Genomic DNA, 24,610 nt, shown 5'->3' on the forward strand with positions numbered 1-24,610 from the left:
GAAAAAAACATTTGTGCAATGAGGGATAAAACGAGATTATTTAGCAATTTGATCAGACCCAACCACAATTTAAAATAAGCAATTATTCAGGTTGATCCCTTAAGGCGCGTCAACATCTAAGGTATTTGAAGCTCAGAAGCTTCTAAGTGTGCCACTGTAAGTCAACAATGTCCATCAACAAACACTGCGCTGTAGAGGCTTTTTCTTTTGAATGTTATCAAAGAATACTTTACCTTTTTCATCTGTATCAAAACGCTGTTTCTGTTTTGCCTTCTTCTTCTGTTCTACCCTATCTGCTTCGAAATTGATGGTTTCGAATACAGTTTCAGCAACTTCACCTTGCCATCTTTCAGAAATAACTAAAGGAAAATTCTTATACAGTTCTTGATCTGCTTCTGTTAACTGTACAAAAAAAATCAATGGATTAACATTTATTGGAAGTTCCTACATCCTTTTTTAAATATGAATTTTGTTATCAAAGTTGTTTAACGAATGCCTCTGTAACTATTTATTTATTTTTATACTTATTCTGCAATTAAAATGCTTAAGTATTAAAGTTAGATGTTTGCAATGAATGTAAAATGCATGGGTAATCACTGAAAACAAAATGAAAAAGTACTTTAAATTCTTGGGGTTTAATTTCAAAAATAGATAATACTTTGGGATTGGACTTAGAAAAGCGGGTTGTAAGTACAAGGAAGACTATACGGATATTGAATTTTACAAACGCAATGTTTTGTACCCCAACAGAAATTATCCAAATTACACTAACCATTACATAAACGATTCACTAAAGACAAAGCTAATTCATAAATTTACTTTAATCCCTTTTGTGTCTTCTTCATCGAATGAGCCAATGTCGAAAGCATCTGCTGCATTCACTTCTCCTCTTGGAGGAATCAAAGGAGGTGGATATTTCTGCACGTATACTTGTTGCCAATCTACTCCGGCGAAGAAAGAATGTTCTTTAACTTCGTCAGCTCTAAAAAAGAGAAGAGACAGGGAACATCAATAAAAAGTACAAATATATACAGTTAAGGACAGTCATATTCATACACCAGGGTTTTGTTTCTTTATCTGTCTTTATTTTATTTTTGGTGAGTCAGGGTGAACAAATAACACTCACATATTAAGTAAAATTTTATTTTTCACAATATAACACTTTTTTCAATTCATAAACTGTAAAAATTTAGCCAAAATAGGTAATTGTTTCGAAATAACTCCGTCACCAACGATACTTTCATATTCATACAATTGCAACAATAAACATTTCTTGATCATAAAAAAAAAACTCAATATTTTGTTGGGTAGTCTTTTCTCTTAATTACTTCAGATAACCTCCTAGGCATCGACTCAACAAGTTTCTTGGTGGTTTCCGGAGTAATGCTGTACCATTCCTCAATTGCTTTCTCCTTCAGCTGACTTGCATTTTGGATCTGATGATTTTTCAATTTTTTTTAAACTCTGCCCACAAATGCTCGATTGGATTTAGATCTGATGACTGTGGGGGTATTGCCATCACTTTGGGACAATAATATAATAGCCATTCTCTGGTTTTAAGGGCCTTGTGGTTGGGATCATTATCCTGATAGAAAATAAAATTCCTTTCAATTCCCAAATTTTTGAACGATTCTTTTAAATTTTTTCTTAAAATATCTACCTACTTCTCAGCATTCATAATGCCGTTGATAAATTGAATTTTCCCTACCACAGAAGCCGAGAAGCACCTCCAAATCATCACCACCTGCAAACTGTACTGTCTGTTGAAGATTCTTTACAGAAAGGCTTTCATGTCTTTTCCTCCTAACTTAACTGTTTCCATCGCATTGAGAATTGTTTTATTTACAGATGAAACTAAAATTAACATTTTTAAGCCAATCGAGCATTTGTGGGCAGAGTTTAAAAAAAATTGAAAAATCATCAGATCCAAAATGTAAGTCAGCTGAAGGAGAAAGCAATTGAAGAATGGTACAGCATTACTCCGGAAACCACCAAGAAACTTGTTGAGTCGATGCCTAGGAGGTTATCTGAAGTAATTAAGAGAAAAGACTACCCAACGAAATATTGAGTTTTTTTTTTATGATCAAGAAATGTTTATTGTTGCAAATCTATGAATATGAAAGTCTCGTTGGTGACGAAGTTATTTCGAAACAATTACCTATTTTGGCTAAATTTTTACAGTTTGTGAATTGAAAAAAGTGTTATATTGTGAAAAATAAAATTTTACTTAATATGTGTGCGTTATTTGTTCACCCTGACTCACCAAAAATAAAATAAAAACAGATAAAGAAACAACAACCTGGTGTATGAATATGACTGTCATTAACTGTACATCCTTTTGTATCACAGGATGTAAATTTGTATTTACATAGTAAATTTTTACCTATTTTTGGATTATTTAGTATGTATACACAATGCCTCCAAATATATACAAAGTACTTAAACAGAGTAATAAATTATTTGAACGTTGTTTGGAAACTTTTAAAAATGTGGTTGGTTCGCAACGCTGGATTATATCTTTGATTTTATCCTATGTCTTTTATTCTACTACGAATATTTATTGTATCCCTGACCAGTTCCTAACTTTAACCCATCATCAGAAATAGAATTAATCTGATTGGTATAGAGTTTCAACTCGCCCAACACTTGCTGACTGATTGAGGAAGGTTACATAGTGTAACACAGTAAAATGGTTACTGAATAATAAAACATGTTGCATAAGTAAGAAAATGTTTTACGATTCAGTAATATTTCTAATAACACACATATCGTGTAACCTTCCTCACTCAGCAAGTGTAGTATCATTCGAAAACATAAGTAAAGTCGAAATTTCTACACCAGATAGATTAATCTACCTCAGATCATGGTTGAAAATCCGAAACCGGTCCGGAATACAATACGCATTCGTACTACAACATATAAAACCAAAGATCTGGAAACTTCAGTTAAAAACTTGGTTGAATAAAGAAAAATTTGGCATCCGCTTTGTAAATGCAAACAAATCGTCCATTTCCAAACATGACACTGACTGATTAATTATCAATAGTATGACATTCTTAGTCATTATAAAATGTGGTTGAAACAAAAGGTGGTCAAATAAAAATAATAAATAAATAAAGTATTCTAAAGCATAATCATTTAGTATATAATTACCCTCTTCCTTTACATCCAAGTCGCTTATCTATGTCTCTCATCAACAGCCTTTCCAACAGATCTCTTAATTCCGGTGAGAAGGAATCTGGCAATTCCACATTCTGCTCATCATTTGAATGAAAAAAAAAAAAAAAATTAGGTACTAGTAAAAAGAGAAATCTATTTTCAAATATAATAAATATTCAAGTTTTTTAAGCTTTCAATTCTGAAAGATTGAACGGATCTCATAAGATAAAAAAAAAAAAAATCTGAAAAGATAATACAGTTAACTTGAATTTATTTCAACTGTTAAGGAAATCGATTTACAGAAAAACAACTGAAGCTTAGGAATATAAAAGTTGAAATGCTTACATTTAAAGAATATAATTTATGTATACGTTATTCCAAATTTTGCAGGATTACTACGTTCTATCTCACACAGTGAGATGAAAAAAATTTCACAACTAATGTAGTTATAAAGATTACATAAATTGTTTGTTTCTTTGCTTGTTATCTTTAACAATGCCTTTCTCTACGAATATATTTTCTCTTAATGATCTTTTGTTCCTAACTTCGTAAATTGGAACAGTTTATACTGATGAAAAACTTCTATCGGAATTTCCAAATTCTTCAATTGTTATTATTATTATATCGTGCCCTGTAGTTCGTCGGGTGAGCACAACAGACTCTTTTATTGGGAGGCCGCCAGGTATCCTATCTTCTAGCAGTGTTACCCTCTTCTTTCCAGCGGCGATGCTCTTAAATTCAGCGAGTAATTTCCTCTTAAAGTGGCTACCTATAACTCTTTTAGCCGATAACACTTCGCGGTCGGGCTGATCACATTGACTCTCCTGCCACGCAAGTTTATCGGCCTGCTCGTTCCTTGATAATCCACAATGTGCTAGAATCCACTGGAAAGCCAGGTGCTTCCCTTCTACAAGTTTCTTTTCAACTATTTCAAACCAGGGGGGTCAAGTAGATAGCGTCCTCGTCGTGCTGCCTGGAAACGCAAATTTTGTGGCTAGACGATCTGCGCTGAAACCCAGTAGCCAAAGAGTATTTTTTGTTTTAATGGCAACAATGAATCGGCCACAACCATACCAGTTAGACAAAGCCCTGCTAAAGATTATATTATTTTGGAATGCGGATGGCTTGAGCACGATAAATTTTACAGAATTTAAGGAACTGATCTCAGACAACGATGTAGATGTTTTTGGAACTGTGGAGGCGGCATTCTCCAACATATACTTTCAACAGATGCACGCACGGGTATCAAACGTATCACCTTGAACGGGCTAGATCACATTCTTCTGGATCGTTGGATGCAAAAGCTCTGTAATAGCTGATTTTAAGAACAGTAATTAATGCCTATATTTTCATACGGGCTTTATGATCCAACTATCATCCGATCATTGGTATCTACAACCATATCCAGTAATTAACTGTATGAATTACTTTTTTTCTACTTATTCATCTTCATGACAACGAACATTAAAATTTTATGGTAAATTAATTATTTTTAAGTAAATACAAAAACTTACCATTGTCAACGTCATCCTATCGATTTCATGTTTGTCTTTTGTTTTATGCTGCCTGAAAGGTGAGTGACCTTTTAATAATTTGTAAAGCATACACCCAAATGAGAACCAATCTGCACTGGAATCATAGGCAGTACCTTTGGACAGAACCTCTGGAGCCATGTACCCATGAGTACCACTAAAAAGAGAAGGTTTTCATTATAAGACTTTTCTAAATAAGTATACTGATAAATGAGAAAAATAATTATGTTGGATTATTGCACCCGGAAAAATTGCTATGAGACAAGTGTAATTAAAAGTATTAAATATTTTCTATTTTTTTTTTGGAAAATTGTTGTTCTTATCGGTTCAAGTTCCTAGATCGAACAATTTCTTTCAAAAAATCATATAGGGCAAAATGCAAAACATTCTATTTTTTCTCACCGAAGTACAATTAGTTTACTAATAAACTGCTTCGAAGTTGAATTTTTACTAACCTTGCGATCCTTCAAAACCTAAGAGTGAAAAAAAAAAAAATACCAGAGAGAGAGAGAGAGAGAGAGGAGTCCTTACGTCTTAAGTCTACATATTTTTAGTTAGTGGAGCCCTTCACTAGACACCTAATCTAACGCGTTCGAAACAGATTTCAAAAATGCATGGAAACTGACAAAAACCTTTCAGAAAATTAACGTTTCCTGTCACGCCATTTTCTTTAAAGTCAACGACTCATTCAATCCTCTTTAATTTTATATCAAAGTACAGATCCATTAATAATAATCAATTGGAACCTTAGATTCAATCAGTGCTTTCTTCAAGTGTGCCCTGAATATGTTTTCGGGTAAAATGTTTCAAATAAATGGTTTAACTACCTTTATTAAACTTTACAGAAAATCCATGGAACTGTTTTTGACAAAAATAGCATAAAATGTATCAAACGATTCAGTTTAGTGGCACTTCCAGAGTGTCTCCTTTGGCCAAGAGAAATATGAGGTAGGATCCATAATGGTGGGAGATAACTAAGATTTTACCCATCACAACGTGCTTTATCCTCTGTGCAAAAAACTTTAAAGTGGTTCTCGAGAAAGATGCCGACTACTGAAAAAATCAGCAAGATCATATTGCGAAATATGATTTTGGCTAATCATATTTTGGTAACGTATAATTAATTTGTTAAAACAAACGAATCACTAGTTGACCTACTAGCTGGCCTATTAAAATAACAGTAAGCTTAACGTATTTGCTACGAATCGCCATAAATAGAAAAACAGAAAATTAATTGTATAGCATTTCACTAAACTGTGCGATTTATAATGAAGTAATAACAGTCCAATGTATTTGAATAGTTTCGATAACTTACACAGAGGCATGAGGTTTCTTTTTACTAAAATCACAGGCAAGACCCAAATCCGAAATTCGTACGTGTCCATGTTCATCAAGCAATATATTTGCAGGTTTCAAATCCCTATAAACGATATATCTCCTGTGCATATGTTCCAAACCTGTAATCAACAAGGAAAAGGTTATTTTGTTTCAAGTAAAACTTCCTGATTCTTCCATGATTTACTCAAGCGTTATGCATAACGCACCCGGCCCTAGCGGCAGTCCTGCACAACCCAAAATATAAAACTTATGAAATATAGTCAAATAAGACGATAAATAATATATATAATAGTAACATGAAATAATAATTTTTGAACCAAGTATAAAAAGAACCAAATTTCCTTGTAAAATGTAGTTTGCATGTGAGAGGAAAAATCACGTTATGCCGCATAAGTTCATTCCTTTAATAAGTGACTTGTAAAATAAAAACAATCATGATTGATATATTTAGACATACATTTATAAAAACATGTACCCTTTATATATAAGTATACTATTTTGTTATAGAAGAAGTGAGTTGGGTACACCACAAATATTTAGATCTCATTATCAATAAACATAAGATAAAACTGCTGATAGAACTTTTAGTACATTATTGTTTGTCTGTGAGGTGAAAAACTTTTCTTCTTTTTTTTTTAATCACAAACTCATACTTGTATGTATTTAGAAATGGCAACAGAAAGGCGGAACGTGAAGGTAAGATAGACTCTAATAAGGAGGGAGAGGAGAGACAGACTACTAGACAGTATTTTCCCCATTGTTGCACTGTCACACGGTTTGTTGACGAGCTGATATTTCATCAAAATTAAAATTTGTTCAGGTTACTTTTGTTGAGGATGTTCTAAATCATTGATGGGCAAACTACTGCCTTCGGGCCAACTCCGGCGAAAAATGGAGTGTTATCAGATTGCCTCAAAATTCAGTTTAAAATTGCAGATTTTCTTATAAACTAACTTGAAATATCAGCGTTTTGGTTTTTTTAAAAATAATTTTATTTCATAAAGTATGAAATAGTATTTACCTAGAATAACTTCTGCAGCATAAAATTTCATTTCAACTTCGTTGAAGACACCATGTTGCGAAAGATGATAATGCAGATCTCCGCCGTTCATTAGATCCAGTATAAAACATAATTTATCAGGTGTATGAAAAGCATAGGTCATACAAACAATGAAGGGACAATCTACCTAAAATAAAAATTTGGTTCTTAGTTAATTACTTTTGAAATACCCGCCATATAAGGCAAGAAAATAAATTGAAAGTGATAAAAACAAATCACGAATTGTAAGATTCTATTCAAGCTATGAATGTAATGTAATGAATTCTGAAAGTATAATTCTTATCGACGTTATGATTATTTATCAGGTACTTTATGATTTATATAAGATTTAATACAAGCTATTGTGTTTTATCTATAAATTTTGGGAGCATGAACACAATGGATACCTGCAATAAAGCATTAAAAAAGGTAATTACCCCAGTGCTGACTAGAGAAAGCATAATCCTCTCATTAAGAGCCAATGTTTCCCCCTGCTTCATCTTGATTCTCTTCTTATCTAGACATTTCATAGCATACATCTTGCCAGTGTCCGCTTTTCTGCAACCGTACACCTCTCCGAAACCACCCCGGCCAATAATACGATGTACGCTAAAGTCGTTCATAGTAAGCTACAAAAAATAAATATGCTCATAAATGTAAATTCCTTTTGATGTTACGTTAACATTCAAAATTATCCAAATATATTTACTTGTATATTCAACTCTAGATTCTTCCATTGACAAAATCTAGTATACTTTTCACTACAACAGAACAAGAATATATTATAAATATAAATAAACCCAAAATATTATTTAAAGAAAGAAAATATAGTGAATTTCAAACAGTGTTTTCACCTTTCTAAAAATTTCCTAAATGGTTCCCCTCTGAGATGGTTGAATATTTCTTGAATATATGGCTGAAGAATAAAGAATAAAAATGGTTACTTTTTACAAATAATAATTTTTGTGTTGTACACTTTGCAGTGTACCTTTTGACCAAATAAAATTTAAAAAAATGAGGAATATTTAATTTACCTCGAATAAATTAACTGGAACTTCATTCTTCATTAGATACTTTTGCACATGAGCCACTGCATCCTTTGGGTAATCCTGGAAATATATTTATTACATTTTAGATTAAACAATAACAAATATAGAGTAATAGCAACATTTACGGGAATATAACATAGAGTCAGAAACGTTCTTTCTAAATGGTTTCAGGTTCGGACATCAACAAGTGCTTAAGTTCAGCAGAAGAACTAGACTTCTTTATTTTCTTTTCTCCTAGATTAACCGAAAATTGGCACGCGTAAATACATGTTTTGAGCTCCCAAAAATTTTGAACAGCCTAACTCCGACGTCTTTAAATTCTTATCGATTTATTTCTGCCCACTTTTTTCGTAGATTACCAAAATACAAATGTACTGGGATGGTTAGTACAGGCCATACTGCAGAAGATTGCAGAAAAAAATTGGCATACTCGTTGGCATACTAAGATGGATGAGTAACTGTAAAAGTTACGTTTATTGTAGGGTTTAGAAATTCTTTTTAAACGAGGTACATTCCATGGTGAATGATTCAATTGCCTGGGACTACGGGAAACTGTACTTACTCTGTTGAGCATCAGTACTGGCCAAAATCAGCTTGGCAGAAACACGGAAATTAATTCTGCAGTGCTATTCCACAGTTTTTGCATGCGTAATTCGCTTTTTGCTCAGCGATATTCGCAACTTCGTGTAATGACTCTGATCAGTCCTAATTTATGTCACCACCTTTTTTTTTTTCTAACGTTTTCTTAATTTTGTGTTAAGGAGTAATATTAAATGCCATAGACATGCATGCAATATGTAAATGAAGATTGTCCAATAAACTCTTTAGTGTTGAGGTTACTATCATCAACAGGAGAGACTAATTTCCAGAAACTATCGCGTTAATTTCCACATTTTGGAGATGGAGCAAGTAAATCTTTAATAAACACTAACATGTGCATGTGCTAACAGCTCCTTCATGATGAACTTATCGTATATCTGTCTGGCCGACTTTCGCCTGTCCTCAGGATTATCCAATTTTTCATATTCTTTTATCTGAAACAGAAAATTAATTTTTTAGTGTTTTTTTTTTTCTTCCCACTGCAAGTAAACCTTTTAGAATTTTTCCATCCCTTAGTAACACTAAAAAAGAAGAATAAATTTATTTGCATATCTAGATGTTCTACTTTTACAAATAACACAATTTTAGTTTTAAAAAAAATTAGGTTAACAATTATGAGATCGTGCTGAACTAAAGTAGTTTTTAACTTTTAGATTAAAATGTAAAAGAAATTTTTTGTATTATACAAAATCTGATGTTGATATTTGATATGACTTTCTCTTACTCTTTTTTTTTTTTTTTTGTGGTCCAGAATTATACATTTTTTATAAAATCGAATTTTAAAACATTTAAATCACACGACCATTTTTCAGATTGTAAAACTCTACATTTACAATGAAATAATGTCGCATTTTCTCATCTATACTCCAGCCAATAGGAATTAGAGAAACAACTATTGAGTATTTCAAGTACTACATAGCAGTAAAGCTCCTTGTTCATTTAAGTGCAGTGTGAATGGCTTTAGAAGCTATAAGAGGACTGAGGCTGTAGAATTAGAACTCGGCACCTAAGAGGCAATATCCCATGATATTCAAGGCTGAAAGTTACACATTAGGAGGAAACTTTTCTTATCCTAAACTAGAAGTACTGAAAACAAGATATGTAGTCGCCATCTTATCGAAACATACTAAACAAAATAATAATAAAAACAAAAAAGTAAAAATGCTGACAAAGGAACCTTTCTTTTTTGCGTAAAAGAATACTTTATTTTTGGTACTGAAGAAAAATCGAATATTTTCCATTTACAAAAATAGTCGCAGCATGGCGTGGAAATATTTTCCAAATAATTTCGGTTGATGTTCCTCTGCTCATTGCTACTGCCATTCATCACAACACTTGCTTTCTAAGAGCTTTCTCTCATTTTCTTTTGAATTTATTCTACACTAAGTGGTAATTAATTACATAGAAACTATAATTTAGGAACTAGGAATTATAATGTAGAAAGAATCCTTTTAATCAACATACTTTAAAATTACAGAATTGACACTTCAAAGCAAAGCCTACCTCTGTCGCTACTTCAGACAACTTAAAATAGGAGTAGGATAAATTAAAGATGGAGAAGCGAGAAACTTAACATGTCTGTATAATTTAAGAAGAAAACGTTAGCGTTAGACCAGAGTTACTCACTCGTATAGAAGTTGATCTTAAGATGGAATAGTGAACAGAGTGAACAAGCAAAAGAGAGGCTGCCATTTCCAAAAAGTTCTTACACTTTTTATGCGGGCAGCTTAATGTTTAATTTAGTAGGTAAAAAGCAAGTTTTTATTAAAGTTTTCCAATTACTTTCAAAGGAGTTTACTAATTTATTTTTTTCCTTTTAAGTGATGCAGAAGTTAGTTATGCAAAAGCTTGAGAATCTTTATTTCTGATTTATTAGTTTCTCTTTTAAAAAGAAGAAAAAGAAAGAGCCAGTCCAAAGAATTAAATAAAATAACAAATTGTTCTTATTTCTCTTACTTTTGTGAGAATATATATTGTGGTTCTATTTTCAAAAAATTGTTTACGCTCCGCCCAGAATATGTGTATGTTTTTTGAGATCTTTTGGGAATGGAAAAAATCTTTGATGTAGTTTGTGAGTGTCAGTTTTTACAGCAGTTTTTTTTTAACTAACTCCGAATTATAGCAATTCATTGTTGAGCCATGATAAATGCATTAAGTCGCGGTGGCGCAGACCTTTAAGGCCGCCCTACTGGAATCACCCCTTTTCGTTTCGGTTAAGGCCTTTGATGTGATATTTCTGGTAAACTGTTTCAAATAAAAGTTGATGATCTATGTGTAAACAGTGAGTTGCTAAACAAAAAATCGTTTTTAGAAAAGTCTTTATCTGTCCTTTTTCAAATTGAATTCACTCAGTAAAATACTTTCATGGTTGAGGAATTTTGACATTTTTTGGCTGTATTTCAAGTTTTCTGAAATATAGACATTTTCCAAATTACCAACTTTTCGTCGTACCCTCATATTGTACATTACCTCTTACTTAATAAATGAAAGAGAACAATATTGAGTAAGTGTATTTAATAAACTGTGGGAATAAAGTGGTGGAATTTGAAGAATTTTAATATTTTATTCATCTAATATTAAAAATTAAAAGTACTCTTCAATTTTCTTTTTAAAAAAAGCGCACAAAACCTTAAGTTAATTCAAATAAGTACAACTGCCAAGAAATAATTGTAATACTGTCAATGAGAGAAATATTTTTCTTTAAATACAAATAGCATTCTGGTTAATGCTAACTCTTGCTACAAATATTTATAAAAAGACAAACAAATGAAAAAAGAAGAATCTTAAGTGGTAACGGATCTTTGGCAATGCCTTCCACTAAATGGAAGCTAGTAAAAAGACCATAAATAATTGTTATAGAAATCATCTCATCCAAACAACTGTTTGAGATCAATGTCTGTCTTGCTGGGGAAGTAATGAACTGTAAAATCATGACTTGTTAGTTTTATAAATCTAATATTTACTTTGAACAGTATTGTTCATCTTTTTTTAGTGACTGATTCATTACTCAACAAGAAACCTTTTACTGTTTCATTTTATTCGTCATAGCATGCATGGTTATTGTATCGCTGGCTAGTTTTTCGAACTTCCATGCATTATCAGAGATAGAAATTATTCAGTTTGATGTAGAGCTTTCAACTTCACTTATGCCCCCCCCCCGTCAGGCAATACATTGTAGGCTTTTCTTCAAAATCTGCTACCCGGAAATGCTAATTTACTGAATCGACCTGGTTAGTTTTTTGGTTTTCTCTGAAGATGGCGCTAATGATTTTCTTTAAACTTAGAGTACTAATTAAATGCATGTGATCTATAACTTTAATTAGAAAACCAATACCAGTAATAATCACCTAAAGGCACAAGAGGTGCGCTTGACAATTGTGCATGCAACGTGCGGTCTCATCCTCTCATCCTCTGCATTATATGGTATTTATTAGAATTAAACATTCCAGAATTCAAGTGAACCTTATAAAGTACGGTTTCCAGGTGTTGTTTTTGGCACAAAAAAAAATACTTCTCTTTATACAGACAACTATCTCTCACTTCGCGCCAGCCTGCTTTAAACAGCTGGAGTTCTTCTTGCTCACCCTCAGCTTTTTCAGCTTATTTCCATCTAATAATTTTCAGGGTAAAACTTTACTAAAGATAAGGAGGTGAATGCAGATTGCTGTGACTTCTTTGCTTCCAACAAAACTTTATTTTACTGAGAGGCAATTGAATTACTGAAACAAAGATGGGATGAAATGATAACTAGGAATTAAAACTGTGAAGAATAATCTTATTTCTTGTAGCCATTAAATTAAAACAGCTAAAAATAAATATCTTTAAGCTATTTTCGAATCAAATATAAACATTTCTGAAGTCTAAGTTGCAAATAAAAGAGGTAGGTCTCTTTATTATGTTCACCTATTGAAGCCATTTTCATGAAATGATGAAACAACGAAAAAAATCTCATTTCAATTTAACGAAATTCGGTGAAAACCTTTATTATTTTAAAAATTATATATATGAACACAATGCTAGGAGTGGAAAAGTGTAAAAATGATGATGACAAGGGTGAGATCCTAAGCGAAGATGGTTGGCAGGCAACACGTGGAGGTGGTATTGTGTGAATGGAGGCAACTGGAAGCTGGGAGTCCGATCTCCGTACAGAACTAGAGCGAGTAGTGAGTAACTGCGTTTTGTTGGCGATGGCCGCCCGCAGCACTCTCTCACTCTCTCTATTGATTCAGGTTGCCGTGGCTCTGGATGCTGTACTCTCTACGTACTACACAGTTTCCTCCTCCTCCACCTCTTTCAGCACCAACTTGGGGGCTCTTCGTCCTTGCGCACTAAAAGAAGGACGTTGCCCCCAGCCCGTTTCCTTACTCTTTCTCTATGTGAGTTTAATGGCGCTTCGCACAGAAATTATCTCATTTGCTACATTTTCATTTAAAGTCTGGTAGAACATTATGACAAACACTTTTGCCACATTAAATGTGATGAATGGAAGTTATACTAACAAAAACTTTCCTTCGTTGGAACATTTTCTTTTAAAATGATATAAAACAACAGTTCACTCTTTAACTATTTTCAAGCCCTTAGACTAAATATTCTAAAAATCACAACGGTTTGTTCTTGTCCAAGATTAGCAAAACTTAATTTGAAGTGATGTGAGTATGATTATTAAAGTTAAGTTACATAATATAACATGGTAACTGCGCAAATTTAGTTTATTCTGGATATTTAAAAGAGTTTTCGACTTTTCTGAGTAGCAGTTTCGTTTATTTATTTATTTATTTCCAATTTCTAGGTGACACTTCAGTTTTTTTTATTTTTAGACGCAATACTAATTTGAAATAGTCATAAAATACAGGACATGAGAATATGAAATCACTATGCAAACCGGTAATAATATTTTCAATTTCAATAGATGGGAAATAGAATTTGTTAATGACGTTTAAATGAATTTCTGATCAAGCTTCCCAGCAGAAATACTTTTTGTTTTAATTTACATTAATTCATTTCGAATTTTTATACATAATCATGTTCGTACAGCAATTGCGAGTAGAATTAGAATTTCAATAAGAGTTCCTCATGTTTATTTTTTAATGCAAAATCTTATAAATATGAAATTACATATTATGAAAGATGAATTCGAATTCATTTTTTATAAAATTGTTACAAATACAACAAGTAGAATTTACTAACGATGTATGAGAGCAAGTAAAGAAGCGACTAATACACAGCGAGGGAGAAAAAAAGAGAAGAAAACGAGATTGATGGTGAAGAAGATCACAGCCGATGGACAGGTTATTCTGGAGTGTAGAGGATTATGCTACTTGTTCGCTTCTCAGCCCTTCTATCTGACTGTAGATGCTCCGATATTTCGCAAAAATTCTAAGCAAAGGTGGATTCCAAAACTTCTAATATTTTTTTTTCTGCCGCTAAGAGAGATTCATTAATCGAACAGCCCTGATTTGGGCACTTACATAGATTTAGTCTGAAATCATACAGATCTTCAAGCTTTTAAAAGAACAGTAGGAAGGATCCTTTTGGCAAGAGTAGGCACCTTTTTAACATTGTTACTAATTTCAGCTATCAGACTTATCTCCCAGTGTCTTCATGAGCGTTTAATTGACAAAGGGAATGCAATTGTACTGTAGCGGACCTTCATACTGTGGATAACGACTTCGCTAATCAACAATTAAAGCTTTCATAACTGGATAGATAGGGATGACGAAGAAAGAGAGGTATGTTCGAGAGAAGCGCAGGATTAACATTGGTAATCAGTCTGTACTAACTATATGCGCATCAACAGAAATCTGCCAAAGATCAACAAAAAAATCGCTCTATTTCAGAGCACATGTTTCTTCCAACTCTTAGGGATGAATATTGTGGATGACCACATCTTATCATTGAGAAATGCGATGATATTAGTGGCTGCAAAAGAACCAAGTGTAGATCCGCCTCGTTTGATGACCCCAAAAGAGAGCATGAATCACTCTTTTACCATTACGTACCTAAAATATCCATGCCGCAATGTTTCAGAGTCGAAATTATTATTATTTAAATCTGGAATTTATAAATTTATACAACAAATTTCAAGGAAAACTTTTAAATGTTTACCATTGCTCATTTGATTGGCTACTTTTGTAGAAAAATGACTTATTTTACCCTGAATAATAAAGGAATTTCACTCTAGTAAAAACATAAAGCTTTGCAGTGATGTTAGTAATTGTCAAATGCCATAGTTTTATATGAATCTGTTGAGATAATAACTGTCATTTCAACAACCGCATTGTTACACAAAACAACTGTCATTTTCACGTGAGAGAGAGAAAAGCGACTATAGGACTAATGGAAGCTGCAGCGTACCTGACTTTATCTAATGCAGCTTATTAATGACTTCATTTAGCAGTTTTAATTCAAAATTTTGTTTTTTCGATTGCTCAAAATTTTTACTTCTTATTTTTTTTTATTTGTATTTATTTAGCATCAGATTATTGGCTCCTAGAGGTTCTTCTGTGCCCTGTCGGCCTCCACATAGATTTGTAACCTCTTGTTACAGACGTTCATCGCCGGACAGAAGCTCCTAGCAAGAAAAAAATCTACGGACCAGCAGCTGAATTCGAATCCAGTATTCGCAAACCAATTATCCCTTCTCTACTATTTGCTTTGACTTAATTATTGATGAAATAGAGTGCCTTCCTTTTTAGAACAAAATGAACAGTTTTTTATGTAAATGACTATCGGAAATAACGCTCAAAATGAGATGCTTAACAACCAGAATAGAGCTTGACTAAATATTTAGCAAGTAAACAAGTATCTTACATGTCCAAAATTAAAAAAAAAATCGTAAAAATCAAGAAAGTAAAAAAATAAGTCAGTCTCGAAAGAACCTGTTACAAACATGAAATTTATTGGAGATATCCTTACAATGTATTTAACATTTTAGGACATGAAACATTTTTTCCTTCAAATCAACACTTATTTTTTTAAATTGTTTAATTTTAATCAATTAGAATGATGATGTAAAGAAATATGGTTTTTCACGCCAGCTTTTTCGCTAGGAAAGTTCTTTTCCAGTATATTTCACATTATACAGCTCTACACGGTAAGTATAAAGTTGTTTACTTTATTGATTTTCATGTCACCTGTCGGTTTTAAGTTAGAATTAATCAAGAATGTTGGTTATAAACTTAAGGTGAGTCACGTTTTTTAATTAAACCTTCTCACAGACGTTCCTACGCTATTAAACTGATTACCATAATAATGATAAAGATACCATAAGAATCGCCCGAATATTTAATTGTCTAACATTTCACAATTAAGAGGTTTTCTTTTGTCATACTACTAACACTTTTCAGGAAGAAACCTGTAGTCTTCAATCGTCCAGAACTGCTAGCTTCAGGAAACTGTTTTCTCAATGTTCGATGTACTATCACGAGGCTATACTATGGGTCAATCTCGGAAAGGATGGCCAGTAGAAAAAGAAAACCTTAATGTTCTTGCACCTAGCTGCTAATTAATTAAGATCTCTTTGACCTTGTTTTGGAAGGGCTGTCCTTTGCTTTGAGCCAGCCACATGAACTGAATCTCTTTTCTCTAATTTGCAGTTTGGACACAACACTTTTTGAAGACTTACTTTACAGAGATAATTTCATTTCTGAGCTGCTTAGTCGATCGCACTCACACAAACTTAATATCGCCTCCAGCAGTGAGAGGTTGTAAATATGGAATAGCTATTTCTGAGCAAGGATTATTTTGGTTGAAAGAGTGTTCTCTCTCTCTCTCTCTGCAGTTTCAGGATCTTTTAAAGATAATTAAAGCCAGCCGTATGGAAGAACGATGCTAGTTTGTGTTTGCCGACGAACACACAGACATGGGTACATGATGTGTGCGATAAGAGCTTGAAGGTATTCTATTACGGCTAAATGCATTAAAGGCTGCGCAGTGGCCAGAGGCTGTGCTACGCTGTTGACTGTCTACCAAAGGAGTCTGAGGCCAGCTACCGCGTCCTACAGCAGCAGGCTTTAAGCTCTACTGGTTCGGCCGGAGCCAATCAACCGACCTTACTCCCTGTGGCCTACTCTTCTGCATTTACCACCTCTTACCATTTTTTTTTAAAAATATATATACGTAACTATAGCGAAAAAAATACACTCTTCTAAATAAAACGGCTATTCACAAAAGAATCAGGTATATCTTCTGCCTAAAGCAGAGTTCAAATTCTCATGGTTTAAGACTTCAGGTATGAGGAATCAAAAAACTAGGAGAGAAATGGCCGTATAGGAAAATATTGGCGATTCGCTAATTTCACTGCGATATTTCAGTACTCATGTCTTCCTCTTCACTGATTCATTGTACACACCTCTTCTCAGACTGGCGTACACTTGAGCAGCAGAAGAGTTGTGATCCCCATCTCTAGTAGCAGCGGTAGAGAAGGTCATCTCTTGACCGAGGTATCACTCACTATTATTGACATTATATTGAAAGCACAGGAACAAGAGCTTTGCCTTGACAGCAGAGGCTGTAGCAATCTGAAAATTCTTTAAGTTAAAAATTAGTTTCCGATAAGCTTTGTCTCACAGCTTCAGGGGGATTCTAAGATTGGTGTTAATAATAATAATAATAATAATAATAATTTCTTACAGCTCACTGTCCGGTGATGGACAGTGTTGTCTGTAACGAGAGAACACTGTCCGGAGGCCGGCAGCGCACTGGAAAAAGCTCCGGGCGCTAATGATCTCAGCTGTTGATGCGCCAAAAAAAAAAAAATAAAATAAAATAATAATAATAAGGGAAGGGATTAGCTATGCGGTTAGCGTACTGGACGCCCACGCGGAGGTCCCGGGTTCGAATCCAGCTGCTGACCCTTAGATTTTCTCTTCCTAGGAGTTTCTTACAGCTCACTGTCCGGTGATGGACAGTGGTTGTCTGTAACTAGAGATTACTGTCCGGAGGCCGGCAGTGCACTGAAAAAAGCTACGGGCGCCAATAACCTTAGATGTTGACGCGCCTTAAATCATAAATCATAAAAAAAAATCAATAAAAATAATAAATCAAACTAAGTAAAAAACCAAATCACAAATTAAGATTTAAAAATGTGTTTACAGTGTACCTTAGATAGCACATACACTAAAGACACCTTGTAAATTTTGATTTTATAAATTGGTTTTTAGTTTAGTTTTTCAGATTGCGCAATTGTAAGGATCCTATAGTATGTAGAAGAAAATCACGTGTGGTTTTTAAAAGACATTGAATGATTACATATGTTACGTGAACTAAGATTTACTTTAAAATAGCAAAGAGAGTTTTCTTCTAAGTTGTGTTTTTCTTTAGTAATATGGGAACATATAAGAAAAGTAATCAGGCAGGATACTTCTACTAAAGCTATCTAACAGTTTGTAAATCGCATAGACCACATTTCTATTTGATTGACCTCCTCCATATAGTCATTAGTATGGCGACTAGTTTCTTTTAACAGAAGTAAGAAGTGAAAACAAGCGTACAAAACTGGCTTACAAGAAGAATTTTTTATTGACAGCTTAAAAGAAAATAACTATTAGATATATAGGTAAACATATTAGGAGATTCTACTGAAAAATAGGCAACATGCTCCATACATCTCACATTTGACCGGTAAACATTTAGTTCTTCACTCATTGAATGGCTCTTCTTACGTAAACAAGATATTTCTCTCAGATTTTCTAAATTATCTACACCGGAAATAAACGTTTTACCAAATAACCAACAGGGGGAAAAACAACTATTATTAAAATTATGTTTGTTTGCAAAGAGCCCAAATCAGAAATATAAGTTCTAATTTCTTTTAAGAATAAATTATTTTATATGAAACTGAAATCATTAATAAGGAAGCTTGGCAATATCGAACCGGATATTACTAATTTCCTACAGATCTACAGAAATGAGATCTCATCATCAGGCCATTCTAAAATATGAGAGAATTTTGATAGAAATTTTGTTACAAATTATCTCGCTAAAAAAATGTTTAAGGAAATAAGATTACATAAAAGCAGTTACAGATTAAAGAGCGGAGGTTGGGAAATATTTTAGAAAATAAGTAAAAAAAAAAAATTAGCAAAATAAGTTAAATAAAAATGAAAGATAATATCCAAACAGAAAACACGATTATACCCAAATAGAAAGTACAAAAAATCTAAAAAGACAACCATACTGTACGGAACTATTCGCAAATTTCCTAGAAAAATTTACTTTCGGATAAGGCGTAAAAATTGAAATCAAAAGAAGATTAAACCCATCGTTTCCTCCACCACTAACTCCTACTAAATTCCTTCCGTAAATGTAATTAATTACTGGAAACTGTGAACAGTATCACTGTAGCTGTTGTAATTGCAGCATCGTGTGGCTGTTAAAGAAAAATTCCACAGAACAAATATTTCCGTTAAATTTTAGCCAAATGGACTACTTTACTTAAATAATAGAAAGAAATCAGAGCATCCAGAAAAAGCTGTGGCCAAACAGAGAACAAGTTGAGAGAAATAGAACTTATCTAAAGATAAAAACAAATAACCAGTTATTAACATTTTCTTTTATTTTATCACAAAATTTGTTATAACTGTAACAATAATTTAGATAACAAAACCTTAAGAACAAAACAGCAGGCATTGTTCTAGCTAGGTTCTAATCCAGGTTGCCAAGCTGGTCTAAATGGCTACATTAAGTGTGCTTCGTTACCTTCTAACAATCTCTCACAGTTCTCTAAACGAATAACGCGCAATAATAGATTCTTCAGCCAGATTTTTTCTCTGCCCACAGAACGAAACTTGGGTTTACCATACGGTTCAGAATAGAACCATTTTCTATCTTTAAGTAAGCACGATCTAAATAGCGGAAAAGCAAGTTTCTAGTAATATTGAAAATCATCCTGGAGCATACATAACATACATTTCAGAAAAAAGATGCTCGTATTGTTATCAGTTACAACAAACATTTTTACTTCCTCCTAGACAAATTGGATGTGGAAGCGTCAATTTACTGATTATATTTTGGGGGGGAGGATTTTCTCGAGCAGATTCTTACTCTTAGCTTAATCGCTGTTCATTTCACAATAAAAAGTAACAGTTACCTACATGGCAAACAAACAATACCTAATATTGCCATAGATCTACTACTAAGTAGTTTACCGTACGTGTGAATAAGTGAATAATAAAAAGTCAACAAACCACCGACAAGAATGAGTCTTGTAGACTGACAGATAACGACCACCTATCCCTCTACCTCCATTATCTACAGATTTTCCAACTGAATGACTCTAACCAAAACAAGACTATCAGATTTACTGTTTTCTCTACAAAGAGAAACATCAACTAAGGCCCAAAAGCTTGTCTGAGAAGGCTCTAGTTCCTGCTAGATTGCAATAATCAGATTGTGTTACCATTCGCAAAATAAATGAAGAAATATCTGAATCTAAATATAAAACGATTTTCTCTTATCACATCTGAGGTAATTAAAATTCTCTAGAAACTGAAGAGTTTATACTAAAAATATATTTCCCCTCAATGTTATGTTCACTTCTCAACTGACTCCATTCTGAGGAAAAAATAAAACATTAAACAAACACGATAATAACAGGCTGTAATTGGTCTCTGAAGTGGAAAAATGTCATTAAGAGGTTGCGGAAATTAAAGAACATTATGCGACAGTTTCTGGAAAGCAAATGAGTCATTTGACGTGAATGCGGAAAATATAAGTGCAGTGATGACTCAAAACTGCGTCATTCATTGATAAAAAAAAAAAAAAAAACCAGGTAACAGTAACGCCATAAATAAAGAAAAGCGCGCACATTATTTCAGAAGGGCTTTACGTCCCAGTCCTGCTGATTAGGTGAGATGAACGGAGACGGATAGCTAACATATTTTAATGTAACCCTTTCACAGGACATAAATGAAATCTAAGGCTTAAATCAGTAATCGAACCCAGTACTATTATACATTTTAACTCTGTCGTCTCTATAATCGTTCGGCTGATCCTAACATACATTCGACTTTTACTTACCCTAATTAGCAAAATTTTAATTGACAAATATTTTTCAAATTTTTATCGATTTACAAATAAATAACCACTTTGAATGATTTGGTGCACTCGCAGTAAGGATGTAAATTAAGGTATTAATGATTCCATTAGGGTCGAATGAAAAACTATTAAAGACGTGTAATGTTCATTAGACCACCGTGTTTAACAATACAGCCACTAACTTGTCAGGAGTTAATACTTCCTAGAGATAATCTAGGTCCTCTTGTGGTGGACTCATTCCAGGTTTACAGAAAGTGACAATGCAGCTCCAGAAGGGAATGAATTAATGACTTATTAGATTTTAAATTTGTTTCACTGTTTCCTGCAAAAGTGTAGCAAACTACTTACTGTTACTAAAATATTCATCTATAATAAATAAGTTATTTTAAAAGATGACCAAATAGATCAGAAAGAAGTTTAATATAATATCCGAGGGAAGGGATTAGCTATGAGGTTAGCATACTGGACTCCCACGCGGAGGTCCCGGGTTCGAATCCAGCAGCTGACCCTTAGATTTTCTCTTCCTAGGAGCTTCTTACAGCTCACTAGATCCGGATCAATAACCTTAGATGTTGACGCGCCTTAAATCATAAAAAAAAAAAAAAAAAAAAATATCCGCCTTTAATTATTACATCATTAAGGGAAGCAAAAAAAAAATCCCTTTGCTTTTTGTAAAGAAATTAATTAATTACTGACAAAGGGATTGGTCTAGAGTTGAGGGTGAACCACTTCCACAATTATTTCTTTTCTCATACTGTAAGATCCTATCATTTAGACCCACGTCCGGCGTTCCGTCAAATCGGCCTTCTAGAACTGAGAATAAAATATTTTATTTATATAATACATTAAACCATTTTTTTTGTCTTAATATTTATAGGGTCATTCTAAATATTCAATCGTAAAACGAGAACAAAATGCAAAATGTTGATAGTTTTTTCATGCCGGTTAAATAAAAAAGAACAAACGGTTAATGCGCATCATCCAAAATATTATGTTCGGTTTGGTCAAAATTATGCATAGAATTGAATCTAACGCCGCTTGTTTACTATAAACATCCCTCCACATAACGTGCTTTTTGGGTTAGCTCCCAAACAACTAGCTACGCCATAGTTAGGCGCTATTTACATGTTGAGACGCTTTAATTTAGAAAAGAGATAAGGAAGAAGTAAAAACCCTTTGGTTATTGAATATGACGATTGTGCAAAATGTAGGTGTGGAATTAAATCCACTAAAATATAGTAAAATAGAAGAAATTTGGCGCAATAATTTCTTTATCTTATCTAAACATTACTAACTGCCCAAACTATAAAAATAAAAATAAGTAACTTCGTCTTGTATGGCGGCAAATTGACAAAATACATTTGTTGCATATAAATATATAATAATCAATAAAACGGACTTTTTTAAAAAATAGAAATAAATCTAATAACAGAATTGTGAGATTGCATCGTTGAAAGTAAGTAATCCCTTTTAAAATATAGTGGATATAAATAGTACTTGTAATCCGTGAATAAATGTATAAGAGCTGGCAGAATATTGTAATCAAGCACAGCAGGTCAAAAGGGCATAAGTACATGACTGTAGTGCATGCAGGAAAATGTTCCTTTTTATCCCTTTGATTTATACAAATGACCTGTAAAGGAAGTGTGAGAACAAAATCTATCCCTTTTAAATTGTTTTCCTTCTTTCAGAAGATAATTCTAGATTTTTGAGATCATTGGAACAACTATCGAGTATAAATGAAAAGAAAAGAAAAAAAAACAATCTTTAATTTTTTAGGAACAATTACGGTTAGTTTCGCTTCAAAAAAAGATAGAGAAATGGATTTCCCGCAGGACTAAGTAAATGTAATATGTATTATTTTAGTGACAAAGCTTTTAAATGGTATTTTATTCCAGGTCACCGACTCACGACCCTCACTAGTTATTGTCAAGCTCGTGCCAACAAAATGTGGACAATAAGATGACTTTCCAGTTTACTCATTGTACAATAAAATTATTTACTTTACAAAACAATCGTTAATAAATTTATTCAAAATAATAAAGGGTGGGTAAATGTTTATATAATAAAATTTCTATTCAAATTATCATAAAGTGTAATCAATTTAAAATTAACATAATATTATAAAACTAGGCAAGTATTTGTCAACAGTACGAACACTAAAAACACAAAGTTTACTGTACATAAATACCAGACTGCCTTGTTATAATATGTAAGTTTAGAAAGGCTAAATTGGTTAGATGTAAATGGGCGTTTTATGGAGCCATTATCACAGGCTATATCTTAATTATACTTGATGTTGAACTGTACTAATGTTTACGGTTAGAAATATATAGAAAAACCCGTACAACTATTTAACTTCAAATTTAATCCATTAACCAATACATCGCTAAGTACCCGCGTACTTTTATTCAAAAGATTTAATATCCTATCTATAAAACTGAATACTTAAACACAAATTCGTTTTATTTTTAGTTCAGTATTTTACAAGTATACAAATATAAATATTAAGTAATTAAACAATTATATAATTACTTGGTTTCATTATCATAGCACTTATGTTCTCATCCATCATCTCGGGTTCATTTAATAGAATTAGTAGAGTTTGACTTCCACTTAAAAAGATACCAGCCGGCACCAAATCAGCGAATCAGCGTCAAACTTTATAGTCTACCACCATTAAATAAACCAATATCTAATAATGAATGCAAATAGGAAATCTGGCAGAAACAAGGAAAATATGTGTACTATGACGTACAAAATCAACGAATTTCTAGTATTTCGGAACCATTAATCGTACAACTTAAGACGACAAAGGCCGGTTGGATACAATTGTGCAACATTGTCAGCTAGCAATATTTATTTTGCGTCGTTTGAGATTATAATGCAAACGTTCGCCCTAAAACACCTTTTTAATAACAGTGCTCCCCCCCCAGGAAAAAAGATTTTAAAAATTCTGTATACTACAATAAATTGATTAAACTTGACGCGATAACTGATAATATAATAATAAACAATGATTTTGGATAAAATATATCACTAATTAATATTAATTTAGACTGAACATGAATAACTATTTTCCGAGATAGGAGTTTAAAAATAGGGACAGAACGTTAACAGGGACTCTTTGTTCTTTATTCCACCTGTGTTGCCACATTGGGAACAATAAAGTTTTCATTGATCCCATTATGTGAAGACCCGTTCCTGGAACGCAGTTCTTTCAATGACTTCCTAGATATCCATGATTCCGCCCATGCTAGTTTGTTGTCATGGTTAAAGCCAAACCAACCAAATCATTTTGGTTGACATTTTATCTAATTGATTTGGATTACTGTAACAGAGTTCTCCATACACTAATCATTGGCCTTTTTACTGGATTTTCACTTTTATTATTGAATGATTGCTGTTTTTTGACCTTTGACATTTATTTCTTTCCCTATCAGATCCTATATACTACGATTTTTTGCCTTATTTAATGTCGGCTCATTCAGGTATCTATCTGAAACTGAGGGTGTAAAAACAATAAGAACACAGTAAGTTTAATGTGATGATACTCCGTATATTAGGACAATATGGTTTTAGGTGTTCTGGAGAAGGGTGATCTCGGTGCCCCTTAAAGTGACACATAGTATGATCCTAATTTCCAGAACAAAGTGGTAAGAATCAAATTTGAACCGACTGGAGCAGGACTTGTAATAAAATGCCATCTAATAAATTTTAAATAAAATTATAATACCAGAAATACAAGAGTTTTTATTATCCACCTTAATATTATTTTTTATAGTTTTTATTATAGTGGAATTATTTTTTGGATATTGAGAAGCCATAAATGTAAAGCACTTTCATTTTTACCTAAC

The 24,610-nt window shown here is 32.9% G+C and overlaps 1 protein-coding gene across 1 annotated transcript in view; it reads right to left on the reverse strand.

The window, feature by feature from the left end:
* Positions 1–24,610, reverse strand: part of Gprk1 (G protein-coupled receptor kinase 1) — a 66,778-nt gene that overhangs the window by 10,125 nt on the left and 32,043 nt on the right. The window contains exons 4-14 of the mRNA XM_074126875.1: positions 9,050–9,151; positions 8,103–8,177; positions 7,923–7,984; positions 7,778–7,829; positions 7,506–7,697; positions 7,051–7,216; positions 6,007–6,148; positions 4,674–4,848; positions 3,154–3,254; positions 820–982; positions 234–402 (exon numbers count right to left, since the gene is read on the reverse strand). Of these exons, the coding sequence (XP_073982976.1) occupies positions 234–402; positions 820–982; positions 3,154–3,254; positions 4,674–4,848; positions 6,007–6,148; positions 7,051–7,216; positions 7,506–7,697; positions 7,778–7,829; positions 7,923–7,984; positions 8,103–8,177; positions 9,050–9,151 (1,399 nt within the window). The remainder of the gene's footprint in view (positions 1–233; positions 403–819; positions 983–3,153; positions 3,255–4,673; positions 4,849–6,006; positions 6,149–7,050; positions 7,217–7,505; positions 7,698–7,777; positions 7,830–7,922; positions 7,985–8,102; positions 8,178–9,049; positions 9,152–24,610) is intronic.

Source organism: Rhodnius prolixus, unplaced genomic scaffold (genome assembly GCF_049639745.1).
Source record: "Rhodnius prolixus isolate KJV_2025 unplaced genomic scaffold, Rpr scaffold_3, whole genome shotgun sequence".
NCBI lineage: Eukaryota > Metazoa > Arthropoda > Insecta > Hemiptera > Reduviidae > Rhodnius > Rhodnius prolixus.